We start from the raw sequence: 20,820 nt of genomic DNA on the forward strand, positions 1-20,820 counted from the left end.
TTCAAAGGAAATGAAAAGCTGGCACGTTACAAAGAAAGTGCCAATCTTTGCATCACTTTAATGTTTCCAGTAGTATTAAAAAATAAATTATTGATGGCTGTATCTGAGTTGTTACTTAGATGAGGGCCAAAAATAATTTGAAAGGCTACTTATGGACTTGTGGGAGTAGCAGAGGTATCAACAGTTTGCTTTCTGTAAAACAGCCTAAGAGTGTTTATACTCTTCGTGACAGCCAGCTGTTTAATAGAGACATTCCCCCACCCTGTTCCTCATGTCTCTGGCGAGGGAGTCAAATGACAGTGCACCCCAATTTAAATACTTCTGTCAGACATTGGGATGCAAGTGTCACGTGCCAGAAAAATAAGAAGATCCAGGCAGTTGAAATGGGTATAAAGATTTATTGCAAGTTTAATCTATATACAAGATTCTGAACTACTAATAGTCCAAGCAAATTAGCGGTAGATAAGAGTTAAAGGAATTCACGTTGGGCTGGATTTAGACCTCTGGTGGGCACAAAGGGACTCGTGACTGATGACTTGTTTGACCCGTCCCTCAGGCTCAGCCTAGTCATCTCCTACAACGTGTAATTATGGCATTTTCATGTTGATCTTGTGTGCATGTCATCATTTTAATGTCATTCCTATATGTTGCAAATGCCATTTATTACCCCACAAAATCAGTTTTTGAAAGAATTGGGTATGTCTAGTTTAATGAAAAGAAGGACTAGGGGTGACATGATAGCAGTGTTCCAATATCTCAGGGGCTGCCACAAAGAATAGGAGATAAATTTATTCTCAAACCACCTGAAGGCACGACAAGAAGCAATGGGTGGAAACTAATCAAGGAGAGAAGCAAGTAGAACTAAGAAGAAATTTCCTGACAGAACAATTAACCAGTGGAAGAACCTACCTCCATAAGTTGTGAATGCTCCAACACTGGAAGTTTTTAAGAAGAAATTGGACAACCGTTTGTCTGAAATGGTATAGGGTTTCCTGCCTGAGCAGGGGGTTGGACTAGAAGACCTCCAAGGTCCCTTCCAACTCTGTTATTCTATTCTATAGTCAAAATTCTAAGTTTGCCCAATGGTCTAAATCTCTTTTAAAACTTGTGGACTTCAATTCCCAGAATTCCTCAACCAGCCATGGGAATTTAAGTATTAAAGTTGCCAAGTTTGGAGACCTCTGGCCTAAGTTAAAAATACCTCCTTTAAAGATTGTTTTCTGCATTCTTCCCATTCCCTTTAATACCAAAATAGGGGATACATAACTGGGAACTCATGGAGATTAATACCACTGTGGCGATACTTGGGAGCAGCATTCCCTAAGCATTCTCTTGTGTATTTTATTTATAACCAGGATTTAACACTTTCACTTGGACAGAAGTGGTGGCTGAATACAGAAATGTGAGTTTGTGTAGAAAAAGAATGTATGGAGGAGGGAGCTTACAAAACATAGAAGAAAAAGAAGACCCTTGTCTCCCTCTGAACTATTTTTGTCCTAATATTATTTACTCATTTATAGTCCATCTTTGAAAACGGGGGGTTGCCGTGGGAGTAATTAATCTTCATGATATAAGCAATAAAAGGAATAGCTTAAAATACATCAGCTTTAAAACTAACGAAGCAGAACCTAGATATCTGGGCACATAAAATGAAACTTAATTAGAAAAAGTGTTGCATAAGGAAGGGCTGGAAGGATTTTTCTTAAAAAGAACAGTCCCCAAGTTCTTAATTTAGACCAGTCGATAAGACAAATTTCAATCAGCCATGTTGGATTGCTTGAAACAGAGCAAGAGAGAATATTCAGTGTTTGTTATGTGATGTTGATTTCAGGTTTTTCTGCAGGCACTGGACAATCTTCTTTGGAATAACTCACTTAGCAACAGAAATTTTGGGCTCAATTGTGGTCATAAGTCATGGACTACCTATACTCTCTAGCAACTGACAATTTAAATTGATGCCACACAGATTAACAACCACTTTAAAATAATGGGGAAAAAGTTGTTTTCACTTTAAAAATATGGAGATTATACAGTATCTACAGTGGCTTCATTGTTTTGCTTTTTATATTGGGCAAAAAACTAGTGATTGAATAGTCTGCTTGAAAATGTAAAGCAGTTCATTCTAGTTGCTTGCAAAATTGCTCGTAGCTCTGTGAACTTCAAATGTTTATCTTGCATTACCAGTTCCTATGCCATATAGGGACTTAAAGGCAGTGGTGGGATTCAGCCACTTCGCACCACTTTGACAGAACTGGTAGTTAATTTTTTATTGCCCAGGCCCAGAATGGACGTCTAGAAGCAGCATCCACACAGACAACCGGTTGTTCATATATTTGAATCCCACCACTGCTTAAAGGGATATAAGCACATTAGATTAAAGCTGCTTAGAAATCAGTGCAAATGTCAGCTGACATTTAGCTCTTGTTTGTACCCTGGAAGTTATTTTCAAACTAGCTATAGTTTTTGAAGTACTTACACAAGTTGAAATATTATAGGAATCCAACCTAAATAAAATAAGTTGATGGCTAGGGTCATCTCACTAAGTCAAAATGTGATTTATTTCTGGTAGCTTAGTACTTCCTCACTGATTCACCTGTAGAAAGCGTTCATCCCAGGATTAATATCATGACAGATATTTCCTGCTCCAGTTGAGGATCAGCAAGTTTTGGTAGGTATTTTATTCTTCTACATTCATGGAGCATCTGCAATATAAAAGCATTGCCCTTTATAGCTATAAATAAATGGCCCCAGGGCTTCCTTTGAAGACACACTTGTTCCTAAAGAAAAGACAAGGCTTCTGCATAGTTCTGCTAGCGCAGCTGTCTTTTCTTGTCACTTGTAATGTTCCTCTCACTCCACTGGTACAGTTTATTAAATGCTACAAACTTCAGTCACGGCTAAGAATAAACCTCTCGACAGTAACATGTTGTCAACCTTAAACACTCCAGAAGCTAGACTGGGAAGATGACCATGTAGAATGACTTCATAGAAGAGCCTATATAAGCTAAAGGAAGTAGGTTACTGCAGAGTTTGGATATTGATCCAAGGAACTACAGACTCAGTATTTTTACAAGTGTCACAACAATGTCCCAGGTATGATTGTTTTTTTTTCTACTGCTTAATTTACAAGAATGATCATAACAATTGCTAAGAGAAACTGCAACTCTGGTGGATTTAGTCATTAGTAAGAAATGAAAAACTCATGATTTATTTTCCATCTCACTGATTTTTTTTTGCTTGCACAGTCTTACTGGCATCTTTAGTGCAATAATAAATATGTCTTTGTGAAAATTTAGCTTGCAATTATTTTAAATTAGAGCAGTAACCAAAGTATGGCTTAGCTTTCTCTTTTTCTCTTTCTCATAGAATACGTGTAAAACTATAGACCAGTGTTTTAAAACACTTCGGTCATATTACTCAATAAAATGCTTTCATTTACAATTGTGTGCAGAATTCTGCTTTATTTACAATATGCAACAAATATTGCTAAAATATATTTCTTCCTTTTGCTTGAGGGTCTTGTTTGCTGAATGCGAGATCAAAATTCTTAGGGCTGGTTAAAGAGAAAGAAGGCTCTATTAATTTCTAACAGAATTAAGTTTATTTTGGCAATAAACATCTTACAATGTTGAGATTAATTATTTGATTAGATATCTGCAAATCTGAAGTTTTTTCCATTGTGTTGGAAAACGATGAAAATGTAAAGATAATTCACATGTACTTAGGGAACATTCATGTACAAAAGCAGGGAACTACTTAATCCAAACAAAAGGACGGAAGGAAATCTGGGAGCAGGAATGCGTCGCAACTATTTAGAAACTCCTTGGAGAGGCTATATAAAGAAGTGTAGTCCTAAATCTTTCGATTAATGTTTTCAAATTGTGGTGCTTCAGAAGACTCTTGAGATTCCCTTGTACTGCAAGGAGATCAGATCAGTCAAATCAACCCTGACTGTTCCTTAGAAGGAGAAATGCTGAAGCTGAAGCTCAAGCACTTTGGCCACCAAATGAGAAGACTTGTTGGAAAAGACCCTGATGTAGTACAAGACTGAAGGCAAAAGGAGAAGGGGACTGCAGAGGATAAGATGGTTAGATCTAGTGTAATTTATGTAATGAACGTGAATTTGGACAAACTCCGGGAGACAGTGGAAAAAGAGAGGGCCTGGTGCGCAGTGGCCATTGGAATTAAGAAAAGTTGGACATAACTAGCGACTGAACAACAAAACCCTAAATCAGAGCTGAAAGGATCACTGGAGAGTGTATATTTTTCATCAGTCTGTCTCAGATAAGTTGTAGGATAGTTTGTTATTGGGTGTGCAAGGAGAGAAGAGGATTTTGGCAAAATTTGCCAATTATTGCATGTTATTTCCATAATTCTGGGAATAGTCTCACTGCTGATCTTGGATGTTGTTTCTCCTTGGAAATTTTATTATGGGAAGCGATTTGTTCTGCTGAAGGACACTATTTTGATGCATGTTTCAAAAAGCCAGAAAAACATGGACGTTGTTATTATTGTGTAGTGGGTCTGACGCAAGGAAGAGACGCCAGCCGGAGTACGTGTTCAGCTCTTTATTGGAAGGGGGGTAGCGTACTGAGGAATGAGGGTTACCCGGCCTCCTTAAATACCTAGCCAGGTAAGCAGACAGCCAATGGGGTTGGCCCTAGGTTTCCCGCCGAAACTGGGTTTCCCGCCAAAACCGTTCAGGCCAACACCCCCTGGTGGCTGTTGCTATGCAGGTGCCTGCATACATAACAGTTATTATTTGTACAAACATGAACAAACGTGTATATTTAATAATTTATGTATTGAAAATATTAAGAATTATATTTGTTTAAGGTTGAAGAAGGAGAATACTATTGGGAGAAGGGAAGATCAAAGAAATATACTATTAATTAATATACTAATTATGGAAGTACAAAAATTTATTATTATTGACTGTTAACTACTATTGATTGGGTTTTTTTCAAAATTTATGAACAAAGACAACACACTATACACTAGGCACTAAGGATTGTTATTGTAAAAAATCAATAAAACATTTCTTTAAAAAATCCAGAAAAACACATTGCTATCAGTTTGTAGCTGTCCTAAAATTCTTCCAAAATTTTGCATTGTTTATTAAATATATTTTGAACAGGAGATGTATGTCTGTACCCATCTATACTTATTTTCAGTCATTGCTATACAAGAATTATGCTGGATAAATACAAAATACCCAGTATGGACATGGAAATAAGTGGGAATGAAGAGGAGACCATATCAAATCAAAACTGTAGGACTGAAATTTCTGTGGTTATTTTTCTTTCACTTTATTAACCAAAATGAAAACTGGAAGATTTCTGCAGGGACACAGTAGAACACACATTTTCTGTTGTACTAAATGTTGGCCAGTGAACAAAACATATCATCCATTATTCCAGGACATCATTTTTTCCAACCTGGTGTCTTGAGGTCCCCATAATGTCCAAACAGCATGACTAATGGATGTAGTTCTTAAGATTACAAGAATTGAAGTCCAACATTTTTAGAGGGTATGAGATTGGGACATTCTCATTCCAGTTATTTATTGGTATTAGTGGACAACTATGTGATTATTATATGTAACATATAGTGTAGCTTATAATGTCCATGAGGCAAAGGATTTTTCTTTCTTTCTTCATTGTTTCACATATATGTAGCCAAATTAAAGAATGTAAAACAATGAAGAGAGAAGTTCTCCTATGTTCATGTCTGGTTCATGGTTCTCTGCTCTACTCCCAAGAGGATTCTAATTTTTTTCGCTATGAGTTTCTCTCATTTCAGCAGAAACAGATTGGAAGGGACTTTGGGGGGGTCTTCTAGTCCAGGAAACCCCATTGAGACAAAAATGGTTGTTCAATCTCTTCTTTAAAACCTCCAGTGCTGGAGCACCCACAACTTTTGTAAGCAACCTGTTCCACTGGTTAATTGTTCTGTCAGGAAATTTCTCCTCAGTTCTAGGTTGGTTCTCTCCTTGATTAGTTTCCATTCATTGCTTCTTGTCCTGCCTTCAGGTGGTTTGGAGAATAAATTGATCTCTGCTTCTTTGTGGCAGCCCCTTAGATATTGGAATGCTGCTGTTATGTCACCTCTAGATCTTCTTTTCATTAGACACACCCAATTCTTGTAACCATCCTTCATATGTTTAGCCTCCAGTCCCCTAATCATCTTTGTTGTTCTTTGCTGCACTCTTTCTAAACTCCCAACATCTTTTTTTATCATAGTGTCCAAAACTAGATGCAATATTTCAAGTGTGATCTTACCAAAACTTTATAAAGTGGTAATAAGATTTCGAAAGATTGAGGGCAAGAGAAGAATGGGATGACAGAGAATAAGGTGGCTGAAGCAGTAGGTGTGAGCTTAAATGGACTCCAGAAGATGGTAGAGGACAGGAAGGCCTGCAGAAACATTGTCCATGGGGTTGTGATGGGTCAGACATGACTTTGCAACTAACAACAACAAATAACATTTCATGTGATTGATCTTGATTCTATCCCTCTGTTAATGCAGCCTTGGATTGTGTTGGCTTTTTTGGCAGCTGCAGCACACTGCTGGATCATGTTTAAATGATTATCCACTAGGACTCTAAGTTCTCTCTCCATTTTAAAACAAAGATAATCAATAACTTGATTATCTTTCTTATACTGGATGTATGTCCAAAAACCTCTCTACATATACCAAGGAATGTGCTAATTATCTTCATTTTTATTACTTCCCATAAAACATGTTGATCCTAAAAGAAAGCACTATGTTAAGATGGAGACGGTAAAACCAACAGTCTGCAAACTGAGGGTAACTTTCACAGCTTACGTTATTTAAAATGCAAAGAGGCAGATGGGTTATACTGTCTCTATTTAATATTTTAGATTTCCTTGGCAAGTTGTTCAGCTGAAACAGATGGTCTTCATTCTGTTGAATATAAATCTGCAGCAGTTTATCTGACTGATTTTTTTATATGGGAATGATGGTTACTTACTTAAACTTAATTAACCATGATGTGCATGACAACATGGAGGCAGGTGAAAAAGAAATTCAATATCTATCTACCCACCACACAATTCCATTTTAGGATATGCAGTGTGAAGCAGAGAGCACAAAGTATAAGAAATAGTATGCGACAGATAAGAAAAAAAGAAATTATAACTATTTTTTTCAATATTCCAGTTCCATTTTCTATCTATACCTCTCCAGGGTTTTCTGCCTACCAACCATACTTACTTCTACTGCAACAATACGCTTCTTAATAAAATGCCTTTTGTTCTTTAAATTTCTCGTCTTTTTTTTTTACAGAATCTCACTTTCAGTCTCTATCCAACTACAACTTATTTGCTCTTCTTGATATATTCACTTCTTCCTGTACTTGTTTTGCAAAGAAATTCTCATTCATTCTTTCCATAAGATTAAACAAGTTCAATGTACTTTTTTCACACTTTGTATTTGCTTTTCTATTCAGCTTACATTAACTCTTGACTCTTACCTGTTCTTGTTATATCACACCTTTCTTAAGTATCACATTTCAATAATTATGTTTCTCCCAACCTACACAAATATACACGTAGCAAAGTGAGTAACAGCATTTTAGTTTCCTATAGAAACAGAACACATATTTTCTACTATCACTCTAACAGCATTTGGACATCTTAAAATTTCTCTGTGCATTTTTAGTAGACGCATTTCAATACACAAATTCATATACTTACTCTACATTTTCTCCATATACAGTATGTATTACTTGTAATCATTCATTCCTTTTTTTCTGTGCAATACAATCACCTTAGGTAAAGGTAAAGGTTCCCCCGCACATGCGTGCTAGTCGTTTCCGACTCTAGGGGCCGGTGCTCATCTCCGTTTCAAAGCCGAAGAGCCAGCGCTTGTCCGAGGACGTCTCTGTGGTCATGTGGCCAGCATGACTAGACGCCAAAGGCGCACGGAACGCTGTTACCTTCCCACCGTAGTGGTCCCTATTTTTCTACTTGCATTTTTACGTGCTTTCGAACTGCTAGGTTGGCAGAAGCTGGGACGAGTAACAGGCGCTCACTCTGTTACGCGGCACTCGGGATTCGACCCGCCAAACTGCCGACCTTCAGATCGACAAGCTCAGCGTCCTAACCCACTGAGCCACCGCGTCCCTACAATCACCTTAGTTTTTGATAAATTAGATATTCGTATCCATACTCCATATTGCATCTAAAATTTGCATCTAATGTTTTCTAGAAATATTCAGGATCTCATTTCAGAACATGGTGTCATATGCATACAAAAAATACAAAATGTCCATGCCTTCAAATAACTTCTGATGTCCTCACAAGCATTTCTTGTATATTTATCCATAAATGCATTAAATAAATAAATAAATAAATAAATAGCCATGAAAATCTCACATAGTCTTTTCTTATTCCTGGCTCAGTGTTGAACTATTCACTAATCATTATAGCCTGGCACATGCTTTACAGGTACTCCTCAACTTACAACAGTTTGTTCAGTGACTGTTCAAAGTTACAATAGCGCTGAAAAATGTGACTTATGACCTTTTGTCATAGTTACAACATTTGTAGCATTCCCGTGATCATGTAACCAAAATTCAGATGCTTGGCAACTGGTTCACATTTATGACCTTTGCTGTGTGCTGGGGTCATGTGATCCCCTTTTGCGACCTTCTGACAAGCAACGTCAATGGGGAAGCCAGATTCACTTAACAACCAGGTTACTAACTTATCAACTGCAGTGATTCACTTAACAACTATAGCAATAAAAGTCTTTAAATGGGGTAAAAGTCACTTAACAAATGTTTCACTTAACAGAAATTTTGGGCACAATTGTGGTCATAAATCAAGGTCTACGTTTATTTCTGTTATATTTCTCTTTTACCACATTCAACTACACAATTACATAAAAGCATTTAAGCCTATTTGTTTATCCTATCTTTTGTCTAAGTCAACAAATGTACCATAAATCTCCATTCCTCCATTCATACATTTTCAAATGATCTTCTGAATAGCAAAACTCTGGTTTCCATACTGCCTGGCATAAAGCTGCCCTGCATTCTCCAAATTGTCCTATGATATGTAATTTTAACAAACAAGACGCCTTGATTGTCTGTTACAATTAAATTACATTAGCTCCAGCAGGATTTCTACATTTAGTTCCTATGTCAACAATAAATGTTCTCTGCGCAGATACTTAAAGATTCCTAAATACAGGTAGTCCTTGACCTGTGACTACAGTGGAGTCCAAAATTTCCATTGCTAAGTAAGATAGTTGTTAAGTGAATTTTGCCCCATTCTATGACCTTTTTGCCATAATTGCTAAGCGCCTCGCTGCAATTAAGTGAATCATGTGGTTATTAAATGAATCTAACTTTCCCCACTAGCTTTACTTGTCAGAAACCATCTGGGAAGGCTACAAATGGTGATCACATGACCCTGGGACAGGGCAACTTCTGTAAATACATGCCAGTCGCCCGAATTTTGATCACGTGACCATGGGGATGCTGCAGTGGTCATAAGTGTGAAACCATAAGTGTGAAAATAAGTCACATTTTTCAGTGCCGTTGTAACTTTGATCCCTAAATGAATGGTTGTAAGTTGAGGGTTACCTGTATGGGCATTTCTTTGAGTATATGCTTTTTCATTTGAATCAAAGGCCGATTGTTAGAAATTCTGCTTTATTCTATAGAAATGGTAGCAGAAGGTTATTATACAGCCATACAGCTTGGTAGCAGAGGATGGCTACATAGTCATAGAGATCAAATAAAGTGTAGTCTACAGTCACCATGGGCCTTGCCGCTTAACCGTTTCAACGTTCACAGGAAACCCTCCTCAGAACACAAAGGAACCATAGATTATAACCATAGAAGCAAATTAAACACTGCTATCTACTGGCTGAATAATTCTGTAGTTACTGCAATACAATGAATGAATGAACCTTTATTGTCAAAGTACAACCATGCATACATTGAGATTGTCTGAGCCTCCCTTCCTGCCCCCACCCCCAAATCACAGTGACAACAAACCCTCCATCTTATTATACCATGTGAGCTAATTGCACAACACACCGGCCTTGCAAGTCAATCACACAAAATACATTCTAACATGTATTCCAACTCTCATACAGTGTTGCAACTTGCAACCATTCATTTAGTGACCAAAGTTACAATGGCACTGGAAAAATGTACTTACTTGACGTATACACTGAAAACCTTAAAACTGTCATGAAGCTGTTTTCTTGCTTGAAACAAAAGACTTTGGAAGTTTAAAACAGTTGCCATTTCAAGCTAATACGAGTCAGGCTTTTTCCCTATGACTTACGAAATGCCATTTCTTCCTCATCTAGTAAGCTAGGTGGACTTGTTCAGTTTAACTCTGACAGTGCTAGAGAATTCACATCCACACATTCTTTTTCTATGCCCACTTTTCATTTATTTTACTGGGAAATTCATCTTTGATTACTCTTTCATACAGGAGCCATATATTTTCTTTCTGCTGTAATTCTGCTTAAAAATCTCGCTTCTTTTTATTCTTTCCTTTTCAAAATCCATACCTTTTTCCAGGGTCCATTCTAGGCCTTTTCACACTTCCAGACCCTCATTCCACTCATTTCCTTCACTAACTCTCTCAGTTTTTCATCATAATTAAATCAATGAGGCTTTTTAAAATTTAGATTCATTGCTATATGTGCATAAATATAATTAAGCTTCAGTCAAAAGGTTTTTTTTCCTAAGCAGATATGGACCAGTTATCCTTCCTCTTGACTCTTGAATGTCCAATGCTCCCAATTAATTTTTTGTAATCTTTCATTTCTACCTAATCACTTTGAGTAGCTTACAACCATTCAAATATAATAAGAAGTAATAAAATCACAATAAAACAAGACATGAAACAACATAAAAACAGTCATAAACAGAAAGTCAAGACCCAGGAAAGTGGTAGCCCACCATCACCAAAATCTTCAAAAACAGAATATGTAACTTTTACTGGCTTGGCAGAAAACCAAAAGCAGGCACACCTCCAGGGATAAGAAGTTCAAGGGCACTGACTCCTCTATGGAAAAGGTCTGTCCAGGTTTTTTTTTTTCCCTCCCCTGATGAGAGGTTGGGAATCTGACTGTTTTCTCTCTCAATAACTGCAGAGGACTATGAAGGTTTTGGCTGGCCAAAATAGTTTAATGGAAGTTTTCCTAACTGTTTCCTGCTCAGTGTGTTGAGTTCTGCATACTCAGAATTGTAGAATTGGAGTTAAATGTGGTTCTTTCTCTAAAGCCTCTGCTTGGCGCAAGAATTCAGACTATATTCACAACAAATAGATTTCCATTTTATTTCCATTCCATTCTGGAGGTGAAACCGTACGGTGAACAGTTAAGAGAACTCGATATGTCTAACCTATCAGAGAGAAGGATTAGGGGTCACATGACAGCTGTCTTCCAGAACTTCAGGTGCTGTCACAAAGAGGAGGGGATTGACCTATTTTCCAAAATATCTGAGGATAGGATAAGTAGTGGCAGTCATTAAAGAGAGATCCACTCTAGAACTAAGGAGAAATTTCCTGAGTACAATTAAACGGTTGCTTTCTGAAGTTGTGGGTGCTCTATTACTGGAAGCTTTCTAGAAGAGCCTGGAGAACCATTTGACAGAGATAGAATAAGAATACTGCCTTATTGGACGACTAGAAGACCTCCAAACAGCCTGATGTTGCAATTATATCTTTGTGACTGCTACCTAAGACTACTACATTTCCTGCCACAAAGTGTTCTTTCTCTTGTCTCCTCAGCCAGCTCCTGTGAAAAAGAAACGTCCTCCAGTAAAAGAAGAAGATCTCAAAGGAGCCAGAGGAAAACTGTCTAGCCATCAAGAAATCAAATCCAAAACCTATCAAGTCATGAGGGAGTGTGGTGAGGGAGTGTGTGATGCTTCTACATGATTTTCATGCTGGATTTATTGCAGCTGCTTCTGGTTTTTGTCTTCTTGTGACACAAGAAGATAAAAGCTTACTTCGGGGTCCCAGTTCTGCTTTTAAATGCTATTTGTGTCGTACTGCCTCCATAAATTAAGTTCACTGAAGTAACATAAGTCCCAATAATGAACATTAAGAACTGAAGTCTTGCCTTGAATTAATGTATAATGGAGAATCTTCAATCCTTTTGACTAATAATATTAAACAAATTTCTTGGCCTGTCATGCCATGGCATATGGAATGGAAAGTAAAATAAGGAATAGACTGCCTATGGAGATTCTCAGTCATCCAGGTCATAGTTGTCCTAATGGTGTTTTTTCAACAAAGCAACTGGACTGGTTTTTTTTTCCTTGAGGAAGAATAATAATACATTTTGCTTCTCATCCAAGAAGCTTTTAATGAAACTTGTTCGGCTTTGAAAAAGCACCTTTGAGACAAGGAAATAGACTGCTTCACAAATTTAGCCTGCGGACAAATGCTTGCCTATATCCATCTTCAGTTCCAACAACATTGGAAACATTGACACAACAGCATCCTCCCTCCTCAGATGAGGAGGCTGTTTGGAAGGCCTTGAACACCTGGCTCTGTGCCTAGGGTCCCAAGCGTGTAATTTCTTAGTTACATTGACACCAACAGATTATAATATCTCTTGACTGCTATTTGCATTGAATTGCCTTTTGTATTGTGTTTTAACTGTTTAGATTGTTTTTATGATTCTTTGCCAACCAGAGTTACTGGTTTGAGATGGGTAGCTATACAACAGGAATGAATGAATGTTACCATAGGAACAATCTACAGCATCGGTGTCACACTGCTGGCCCATGGGCCAGATGCATCGTAGCGAAACCGCACCCACCCCATTGCTGGCAATGGCAAAAAAGTTGCGATACGTCGCAACACATCACGTGACATTGCGAGTTTGATACACCTGATCTACAGTGTCTCGTTGATGATTTACTTTTATTTATTTTATTTTATTTGATTTATATACCGCCCTTTTCCGAAGGACTCAGGGCGGTTTACAGGGTATTTAAAACAAAAATCAATACAAAAGTTAAAAACAATTAAAAAGGATTAAATCAATCCCTGAAAAAAATAAAAACCCCAATTAAAATTAAAATTCTCAGCCTGGGCCAGAGAGCTCGAAGAGCCAGGTCTTCAGGTCCTGGCGAAATGAACAGAGGTCGGGGGCAGTCCTAAACTCCACGGGCAGCTGGTTCCAGAGGGCAGGTGCACCCACTGAGAAGGCCCTCCCCCTGGGTGTTATCCGCCGGCAATCCTTTACCGGTGACACCCTGAGAAGACCCTCCCTGTGGGAGATGATGTAGTGCATAATACAGTCAGGGGCTCTATTTTAGACTCTGTAGGCAGGGAGCTTGGGCATTGTTCGCCAGGGCCATCCTGATTTTGGCAATCAGAAAATCTGTTGTTTCAAATCTCCCTACATACACTAAAGATTCATCTGTCCCCACTTCCCCTCTCAGAAGGAAGGAGATCCCTGATCATATGGACCTAGCAGAGAAAGGGTGGATTCCCTGCAATGAGCACTGGTCAACCCAAGTCAGAAGCAGCTGAACCATGGATGTTCAGAGAGGATGTTCACTGAAAGAAGGAGAATCTTGCTTTGCTGCACTGTCCTGCCCTCTGCCACTCCCACCCCCAATCAACTGGAATGCCTGGTTCATAGGGTGGGCTGGGGTTGAGCTGTTTCTGTCTCTAAAGGCAGCCACACCTCATCCCCTGAAGCTGATCTGTGAGGGTGGGGTTTACAGATTAGCTCCCTTGCAGATTAGTTGCAAGTCCAGTGCTAACTAGTCTGGGGAAAAGCCATGTGCATCTTCAGCTATGAAACTTCCTTCTCACTTCTCACTTCGCAATCTTTGCCCCAACTGCCTCCCGCCCTGCCCTGAAGGGAATTTAAAACATGGGTTTAAATAGAACTATTCCAGAACTGTATGAAAGTAGCTGCAAAAAACTTGGTTGCCTTTGCACAAAATGAGAGCAAGGTTTTTCAGTGGTTCAAGCCACCTATCAACACTCATCTGATCTTCAGCCCTTAAGGGAGCAATTAGTGGATACCTAGCATGTTTGGTAAGAAGGCAAACAGAGCTAGAAGAATTTACCCACAATTTTCCTTAATTTGTCCTGCATTAAAGCCCCAAGGGCAGCCCTTCCCCCAGCCTCCTTACTGAGATTGCATAGAGAGCCAGTGCAAAGCATGTCAGTCTATATTTTTCTGCCAGCTCATAAGGGGAAGGATAACACTTTAAAATATTGCATGCTTTAAAAGGAAAGAACAGGAAAATAAGAAAAGCATAAATAGTCAAGAGACTATCAGCAGCGTAAGATTAAGTAAATGAGGTATACATTCTTAGAAGAAGGTGAATTAGGCTTTCCTGTATTTACATATCTTATGCCATTTTATGACTGCAGATCATTACTAAAATGAAGTTAATATCTAAGCATCAACAGCTGTACGTAGCACAGTATGAAATATGAGTTAAAATTGTCTGTTACAGCCTTGTCTTTTATTTGTTTCTTCTTAGCATTTTTTTTGCAATTGCAGGATCTGCTTTTTTTAAATTCATCCTTTGGTTGCAACAGGAATTGACTGACTAGCCCAGGGGTAGGCAACCTTGGCTCTTTTATGACTCCTGGACTTCAACTCCCAGGATTCCTGAGCCAGCCATAAAAGAGCCAAGGTTGCCTACCCCTGGACTAGCCTGACACCTGAGACTGATGATGCGGGCTGAAAGAAAGTGACTGGTCCAAAATCACCCAGCCAGCTTTCATGGCTAAAGTATTGAGTATTTGCTCTGTTTGCCCCACTGGTGATTTTAGTTTCACCTGGTGATTAGAGTGCAACCCAGAACATCCCCCTCAAAGTCTGGTGCATCTGAAAAGGTTGCATGTCCCTACTTTGAAACATACATAATGTAGACTCTGGTGTTACTGTGCTTATTATGTTATCCTTCGGTTTGTCATAACTGTGACTGTGAACTATTCTTGCTGAAGCATTAATCAGCTACGCCTTTTTTTCAGAGCAAGCTGGCTCTGCTGCGCCATCTGTCTTCAGCCGAGAATGCACCGGAGGAGAAACCGTCTTTGACAAACCAAAATCAGAGCCTCCAAAAAGTGTTTTTGGCTGACAGCCATGAATATTCCCAGCATCCTTCACTGCTTGTCTTGTTTCCTTATATATCAGTCTTATTATTGGGCTTCTAACCTAATTCTTCAGTGATGAATCAACAAAAGTACTTGAACTGAAAGATGTCTTTTTTTTTTTAGCTATCCAATAGTTAATTCAAGTTATGGAGTGCAGGATGATATTGTAATGACCAATTTTGTTCACAAAAATGCTCCAGGATTCTTCCTTTTAAAGTTAATGACCCAGTTCTAATTGTAATTATTGTGTAAAAGAAAATAAAGCTGGATGATTTTGACCTTTGATTATACTCTTTTCTTCACTTGCAGTGTAACTAGGGAATATAAATATGTCACTTATATAATGATTTACACACACAATTTGGTAGGAAGTCTTTGGATTTCTATGGAAATAGTGATGTCTTTCTGTGGGAGAGCAACAAAGCGGAGTCTGGTTAAAATCTTGGCCTGGGACAAAACAACAGCCCAAGAGCTTTCTTTTAACTTTAACAATATTCCTTCAGGAAAAAAATATCCTCTGCCCATGCATACTTGCCAAAATAAGAAAGATTTTCCTTAATGTAGTCCTGGATTGCTGCCTCATAGATTGAATTCTTCAGAGTAAAATAGAGCTGGAAGGGACCTAGGAGGTGTTCTATTTAGTCCAACCCTTGCTCAAGCAGAAGACCCTATACCACAGGTCTGCAACCCGCGGCTCCGGAGCCGCATGCGGCTCTTTCAGCCGTCTCCTGCGGCTCCCAGTCCTCTGCCATGTGCAGTCCAAAAAAAAAAAGTGGGACTAAAAAAGTTCAACCAATCAATTCAAATATGCAGGGTAGGTGCATATCTCGCCTTGGCTCCACTCTTCAGTCAAACCCTGTTTTGCACATGTGCGCATGTACGCGCATGTGCACACATTTTTTGCGGCTCCCAGTTTTTCCTTTTCTGAGGGAACCGGTTCCGAGTGGCTCTTTCACTGTTTCAGGTTGCTGACCCCTGCCCTATACCATTTCAGACAAGTGGCTGTCCAGTTTCTTCTTAAAAACCTCCAGTGATGAAGCATGCACAACTTCTGGAGGCAAGCTGTTCCACTGGTTAATTGTTCTCACTGTTAGGAAGTTTCTCCTTAATTCCAGATTGCTTCTCTTCTTGATTAATTTCCATTCATTGATCCTATCTTGCCTTCTGGTGGTTTGGAAAAAAAATTGACCTCCTCTTCTTTGTGGCAGTCCCTCAAATACTGGAATACAGCTATCATGTCACTCGTAGTCCTTCTTTTCTCTCTAGACCAGGGGTCAGCAACCTGAAACAGTGAAAGAGCCACTCAGAACCGGTTCCCTCACAAAAGGAAAAACTTGGAGCCGCAAAAAATGTGTGCGCGTGCACGTACATGCGTGCATGCGCAGAACAGGTTTTGACTGAAGAGTGGAGCCAAGGCGAGATATGCACCTACCCTGCATATTTTAATTGATTGGTTGAACTTTTTTAGTCCCACTTTTTTTTTTGGACTACACATAGCAGGGGACTGGGAGCCGCAGGAAACGGCTGAAAGAGCCGCATGTGGCTCCGGAGCCGCGGGTTGCAGACCTGTGCTCTAGACTATCTATACCCAGTTCCTGCAACCGTACTTCATACTGTATGTTTTAGTATCCAGACTTTTGATGATCTTAGTTGCTTTTCTCTGCACTTTTTCCAAAACCTCAACATATTTTTTGTAATGTAACCAAAACTGGTGTGATCTTACTAAGGTTTTATAAAGTTGTGCTAATACTTCATGTGATCTTGATTCTGTGCCTCTGTTTATAAAACCAAGGATTGCATTAGCTTTTTGGATTGCTGCTGCACAGTGCTGGCTCATATTTAAGTGACTGTCCACTAGGATTCTAAAGTCCCTCTTATACAGTTACTGTTTTTGAGCCAGGTCTCACCTGAAGTATGTACAAAACTGGACATTCTTCATCTTTGCCAGTGCAAACTTTGCTAAAAACCATCTTGTTACACATAGTGATGCTTGTTCCAAAGGATCAAGAGAGTGAGTGCAAAGTGGTACTTCTAGAGCTATTGAAGGAAGGTTCAGAAAGAGCCTAACAATCTTGCCTCTTAACAAAAGGATTTACTGCCTTGAAATAACTATCTATTTTTTTTTATTTTATTATTTAAACTTGTATACCGCCCTATTCCCGTAGGACTCAGGGCGGTTTACAGGGAAAAATTAAAAATACATAACATACAAAGTTAAAATCGATTAAAACTAAGATTAAATTAAGTCCCTGAATTTAAACTAAAACCCCATTAATAAATAATTAAAACCCCTCAGTCTGGGCCAGACAGCTCAAAAAACCAGGTTTTCAAGTCTCTGCGAAATGAGCGAAGGTCGGGGGCAGTCCTAAGCTCTGTGGGAAGTTGGTTCCAAAGGGCCGGCGCGCCCACAGAGAACGCCCTTCCCCTGGGGATAACCCGCTGGCATTCCTTGACCGGCGGTATCTATGGAGGATGACAGAAAGTTTGGAAATGGAACCAACTTAAAGATAAAATATTATTACCTTTAATTAATTTCCCCCAAGTCAGAGCCATCACCCAATTCTGGGACAATGGTGCACATTTCTATAGGTGAAGTATCACTGAGATCAACTTATTATTATGGTTTGTCACACAGTCAGCTAGATGTTCAGACTGGATTTGGCATTTTTATTCACTTATCGAGTCCTTGACAAGGACTGGGATTGGCAGATGTTGTTGTATAATAATAAAGGCATTGTCGCAGGATGTAAGCTGTTCCAAGCCTTTTGCAATTGACTGGTGGTGATTTGTCAATCTTATGGTATTCAAGTGGTGCTCCAGATGTTTGGCAAGGCGCCTGAGGAGTCTACCACTACAGGTACCACCCTTGCTTTTTTCCCCAGAGTCATTCTATTTCTCTAAGCAGTTCTTTACATTTTGTGATTTTTTTTTCCAGTTTTTTCTCTTCTACAGATATTCTCCTGTCCCCAGGTATTGCCATGTTATTATCCAGGCTTCTTCTGTCTTTCTTATCAACAATTGTTGAGTCAGGGGTGTTATTTGGCAGGTGCTGGTCTGTTTGAATTTAAAAGTTCCAGTCCACTGTATTCCTCATTTTTCAAATACTTTGTTATTTGTGGTCCCACCAGTTCTTACTTGCATACGAATGGTATTTCTTAAAGATACTCCAATTCACTGTTTTTCGTATTTTGTCATGTCATTGTTTGTAATCAGTCTCTGTGAACTTTTTTGGAGAAGCTACTACAGGGTTCACTGTTTTTTCAGCTTTGCAGATGGCATTTCCTGCCTATTGATGCCTCCTCCTCCTCCTCCTCCTCCTCCTCCTCCTCCTCCTCCTCCTCCTCCTCCTTTTTCTTTCATATTGGAACTTTGGAGCAATACTATATTGCTACTATTTTTATCTCCTGACTTTCTCAAAAGCAGCCTGATATTAAGCTGTCATTGCCTAGTGCTGCTATTTCTTGAAACACCAAAAAACCATGAGGCAACCTTTGCTCTCTTACCTGACCAATTTGAATGCAGAAAACAGCATTAAATCCGTGTCCTGCCATTTGATCATGTTCCTATGTGTAGACTGAGTTCTCAAAGATTGGTGCCTCTAAGAGGACAGCTGCAGAGCTGTCAGTTCCCTGTCCCTTTGTTGTATTTTTAAAGAGTTGTGTATTCTTTAAAGCAACCCCTTGACAAGATGCCAAAGTAATTGATCTTCTACAGGGCATAAAATGAGAAGCTGGACTGAGGAGGCAGAGAAGATGTGAAATTTTCCATCACTAAGATGGGACTACCTTCAAGTCTCCAAAGAGTCTACCTAGCAAGAGGTATGATTAAAAACAGAGAACAGTGCTTGGAAATAAATCAACTCAACTCTTGATCTCGGATGACATTTGAGAATCACAGTAATCTGGAGCAAATTTCAGTATGGTGAAGAATCAGTGCATGAACTTGCTTTTAACATAGTTTGATATATATTATCTCATACAATGGAATTTTCATGTAAATGTATGAAAACAAGCATTGTCTGAATTAAGACAAGTTCACATTAACAATAAGAATTGATCTGCTTCTGAGCTTACTCAGTAGGATTTCTTTCTTTCTTTCTTCTTTCTTTCTTTCTTTCTTTCTTTCTTTCTTTCTTTCTTTCTTTCTTTCTTTCTTTCTTTCTTTCTTCTTTCTTTCTTTCTTTCTTTCTTCCTTCCTTCCTTCCTTCCTTCCTTCCTTCCTTCCTTCCTTCCTTCCTTCCTTTTTGTAATATTTTATTAATTTTCTAATTTTACATTTAAGTATTTAAAAAGCAATGTGTGGCTGTGTTCATCAATAATTCAATAACACACAAAAGTCTTTAGTATAAATCTCAAGCTACCACATGAAATATTTCTTCTCTTTTTCCCTTAATATCTACTATCTCATATTTAAACTAATACAGTTCTTATTATATCAATTAAGTAAAGATAGCATTGTTACATTTATTAATAAATAAATTTTTAGCTTATACATATCCTAGTTACTTTAACATTCAATCTTTATAGACAATCAATGTCCTGTAATTTTTAGTTTCCCATCAATATTTAAATTTAACATTTGATATTTATAATTTCCAAGTTTTAGGTAACCCAAGTTTCCTTTATCACAATTCATAACAAAGTCTAATATTCAAGATAGACATCTTATCCATTTGAATATTTTTTTTATTTCCCACCGTCTTGCATCATCTAGTTAATAATACAGTATAACATCCTTATTTTCAACTAATTTCCAAATGTCTTAAATTTAATGACCAAAATTTCCCCTATTTCAACATCAAATATTTCCTCTTTTTTCCCTTAATTTATACTGTCATATTTAAGTTAATACAGTTCTTATTATATTAACTAAGTAAAAACATGTTTATTATATTTATCAGAATTTTTTTAGCTTATACATATCTTAATTACTTTTGCATTCAATCTTTATAAATAATCAGTATCCTATTTATTTGTTTTCCCCAATTTTTAATTTCCCATCAATATTGAAATGTAAAGTAAAGTATTTTCCATTTTCAGTGTTGTCAGTCCCTTTCCTAAATTTTCCATTGACTGTATTTGTTGGTCAGTTGAATCTTCTATCATAGTATTTAATTGTTCCACTTCTTCTGTTATGTACTGCATAGTTAATTCTTTAATTGTAGTTAAAGTTTGAGTTCATATATCTAGGTTGACATCTTGTTCTTTTCTGTAGCATCTTATTTCATTGCAAGCTGAAAGAATGGTTTCATGTATTGCTTTCAACATAAAAAGAATCTGTTTCTGGTCTTCATCCATATTCTCTTAATAGTGTGTTAAGTTAAAAAAATTAAATGGAGAGAATGAAAATAATTATATAGCTAACTATAGAACACAGCTGAGCTTCTCACAGCTGATATTTGTCAAGGTTGAAGAAGTCTTATCTATAGTCTGGGCTTCAAGCCAAGTCTCCTTTAGACAATAACAAGTTGTAATATCAAACATGGCCACAAGATGTCACCATTGCCATTTAAGATTTTTTAAGTCCAAAATTTTTATAATCCTTTTATCAATTTTATTTCTTCTTTGTAAATAAAACCAAAGTCTTCAGTAAAGATAAATCTTTTGTTCCCCAAATTTTAAAAGTATATAAATCCAGTTACTTAAGGTTATTCTTTCAATGTTTTAACTCCCCTGGAGTCACCGCTATT

General features: G+C 38.0%; 1 protein-coding gene across 1 annotated transcript; it reads left to right on the forward strand.

The window, feature by feature from the left end:
* The first annotated feature begins 2,673 nt into the window (after positions 1–2,673).
* MUSTN1 (musculoskeletal, embryonic nuclear protein 1) lies at positions 2,674–15,414 on the forward strand. Its single transcript, XM_083352935.1, has 3 exons — positions 2,674–3,093; positions 11,784–11,904; positions 15,009–15,414. Exons 1-3 carry the CDS (start codon positions 3,085–3,087, stop codon positions 15,113–15,115), a joined length of 237 nt encoding a protein of 78 aa, XP_083209061.1. The 5' UTR covers positions 2,674–3,084; the 3' UTR covers positions 15,116–15,414.
* Positions 15,415–20,820: the final 5,406 nt, after the last annotated feature.

This window comes from Vipera ursinii (genome assembly GCF_947247035.1).
Source record: "Vipera ursinii genome assembly, chromosome: 2".
Classification (NCBI taxonomy): domain Eukaryota; kingdom Metazoa; phylum Chordata; class Lepidosauria; order Squamata; family Viperidae; genus Vipera; species Vipera ursinii.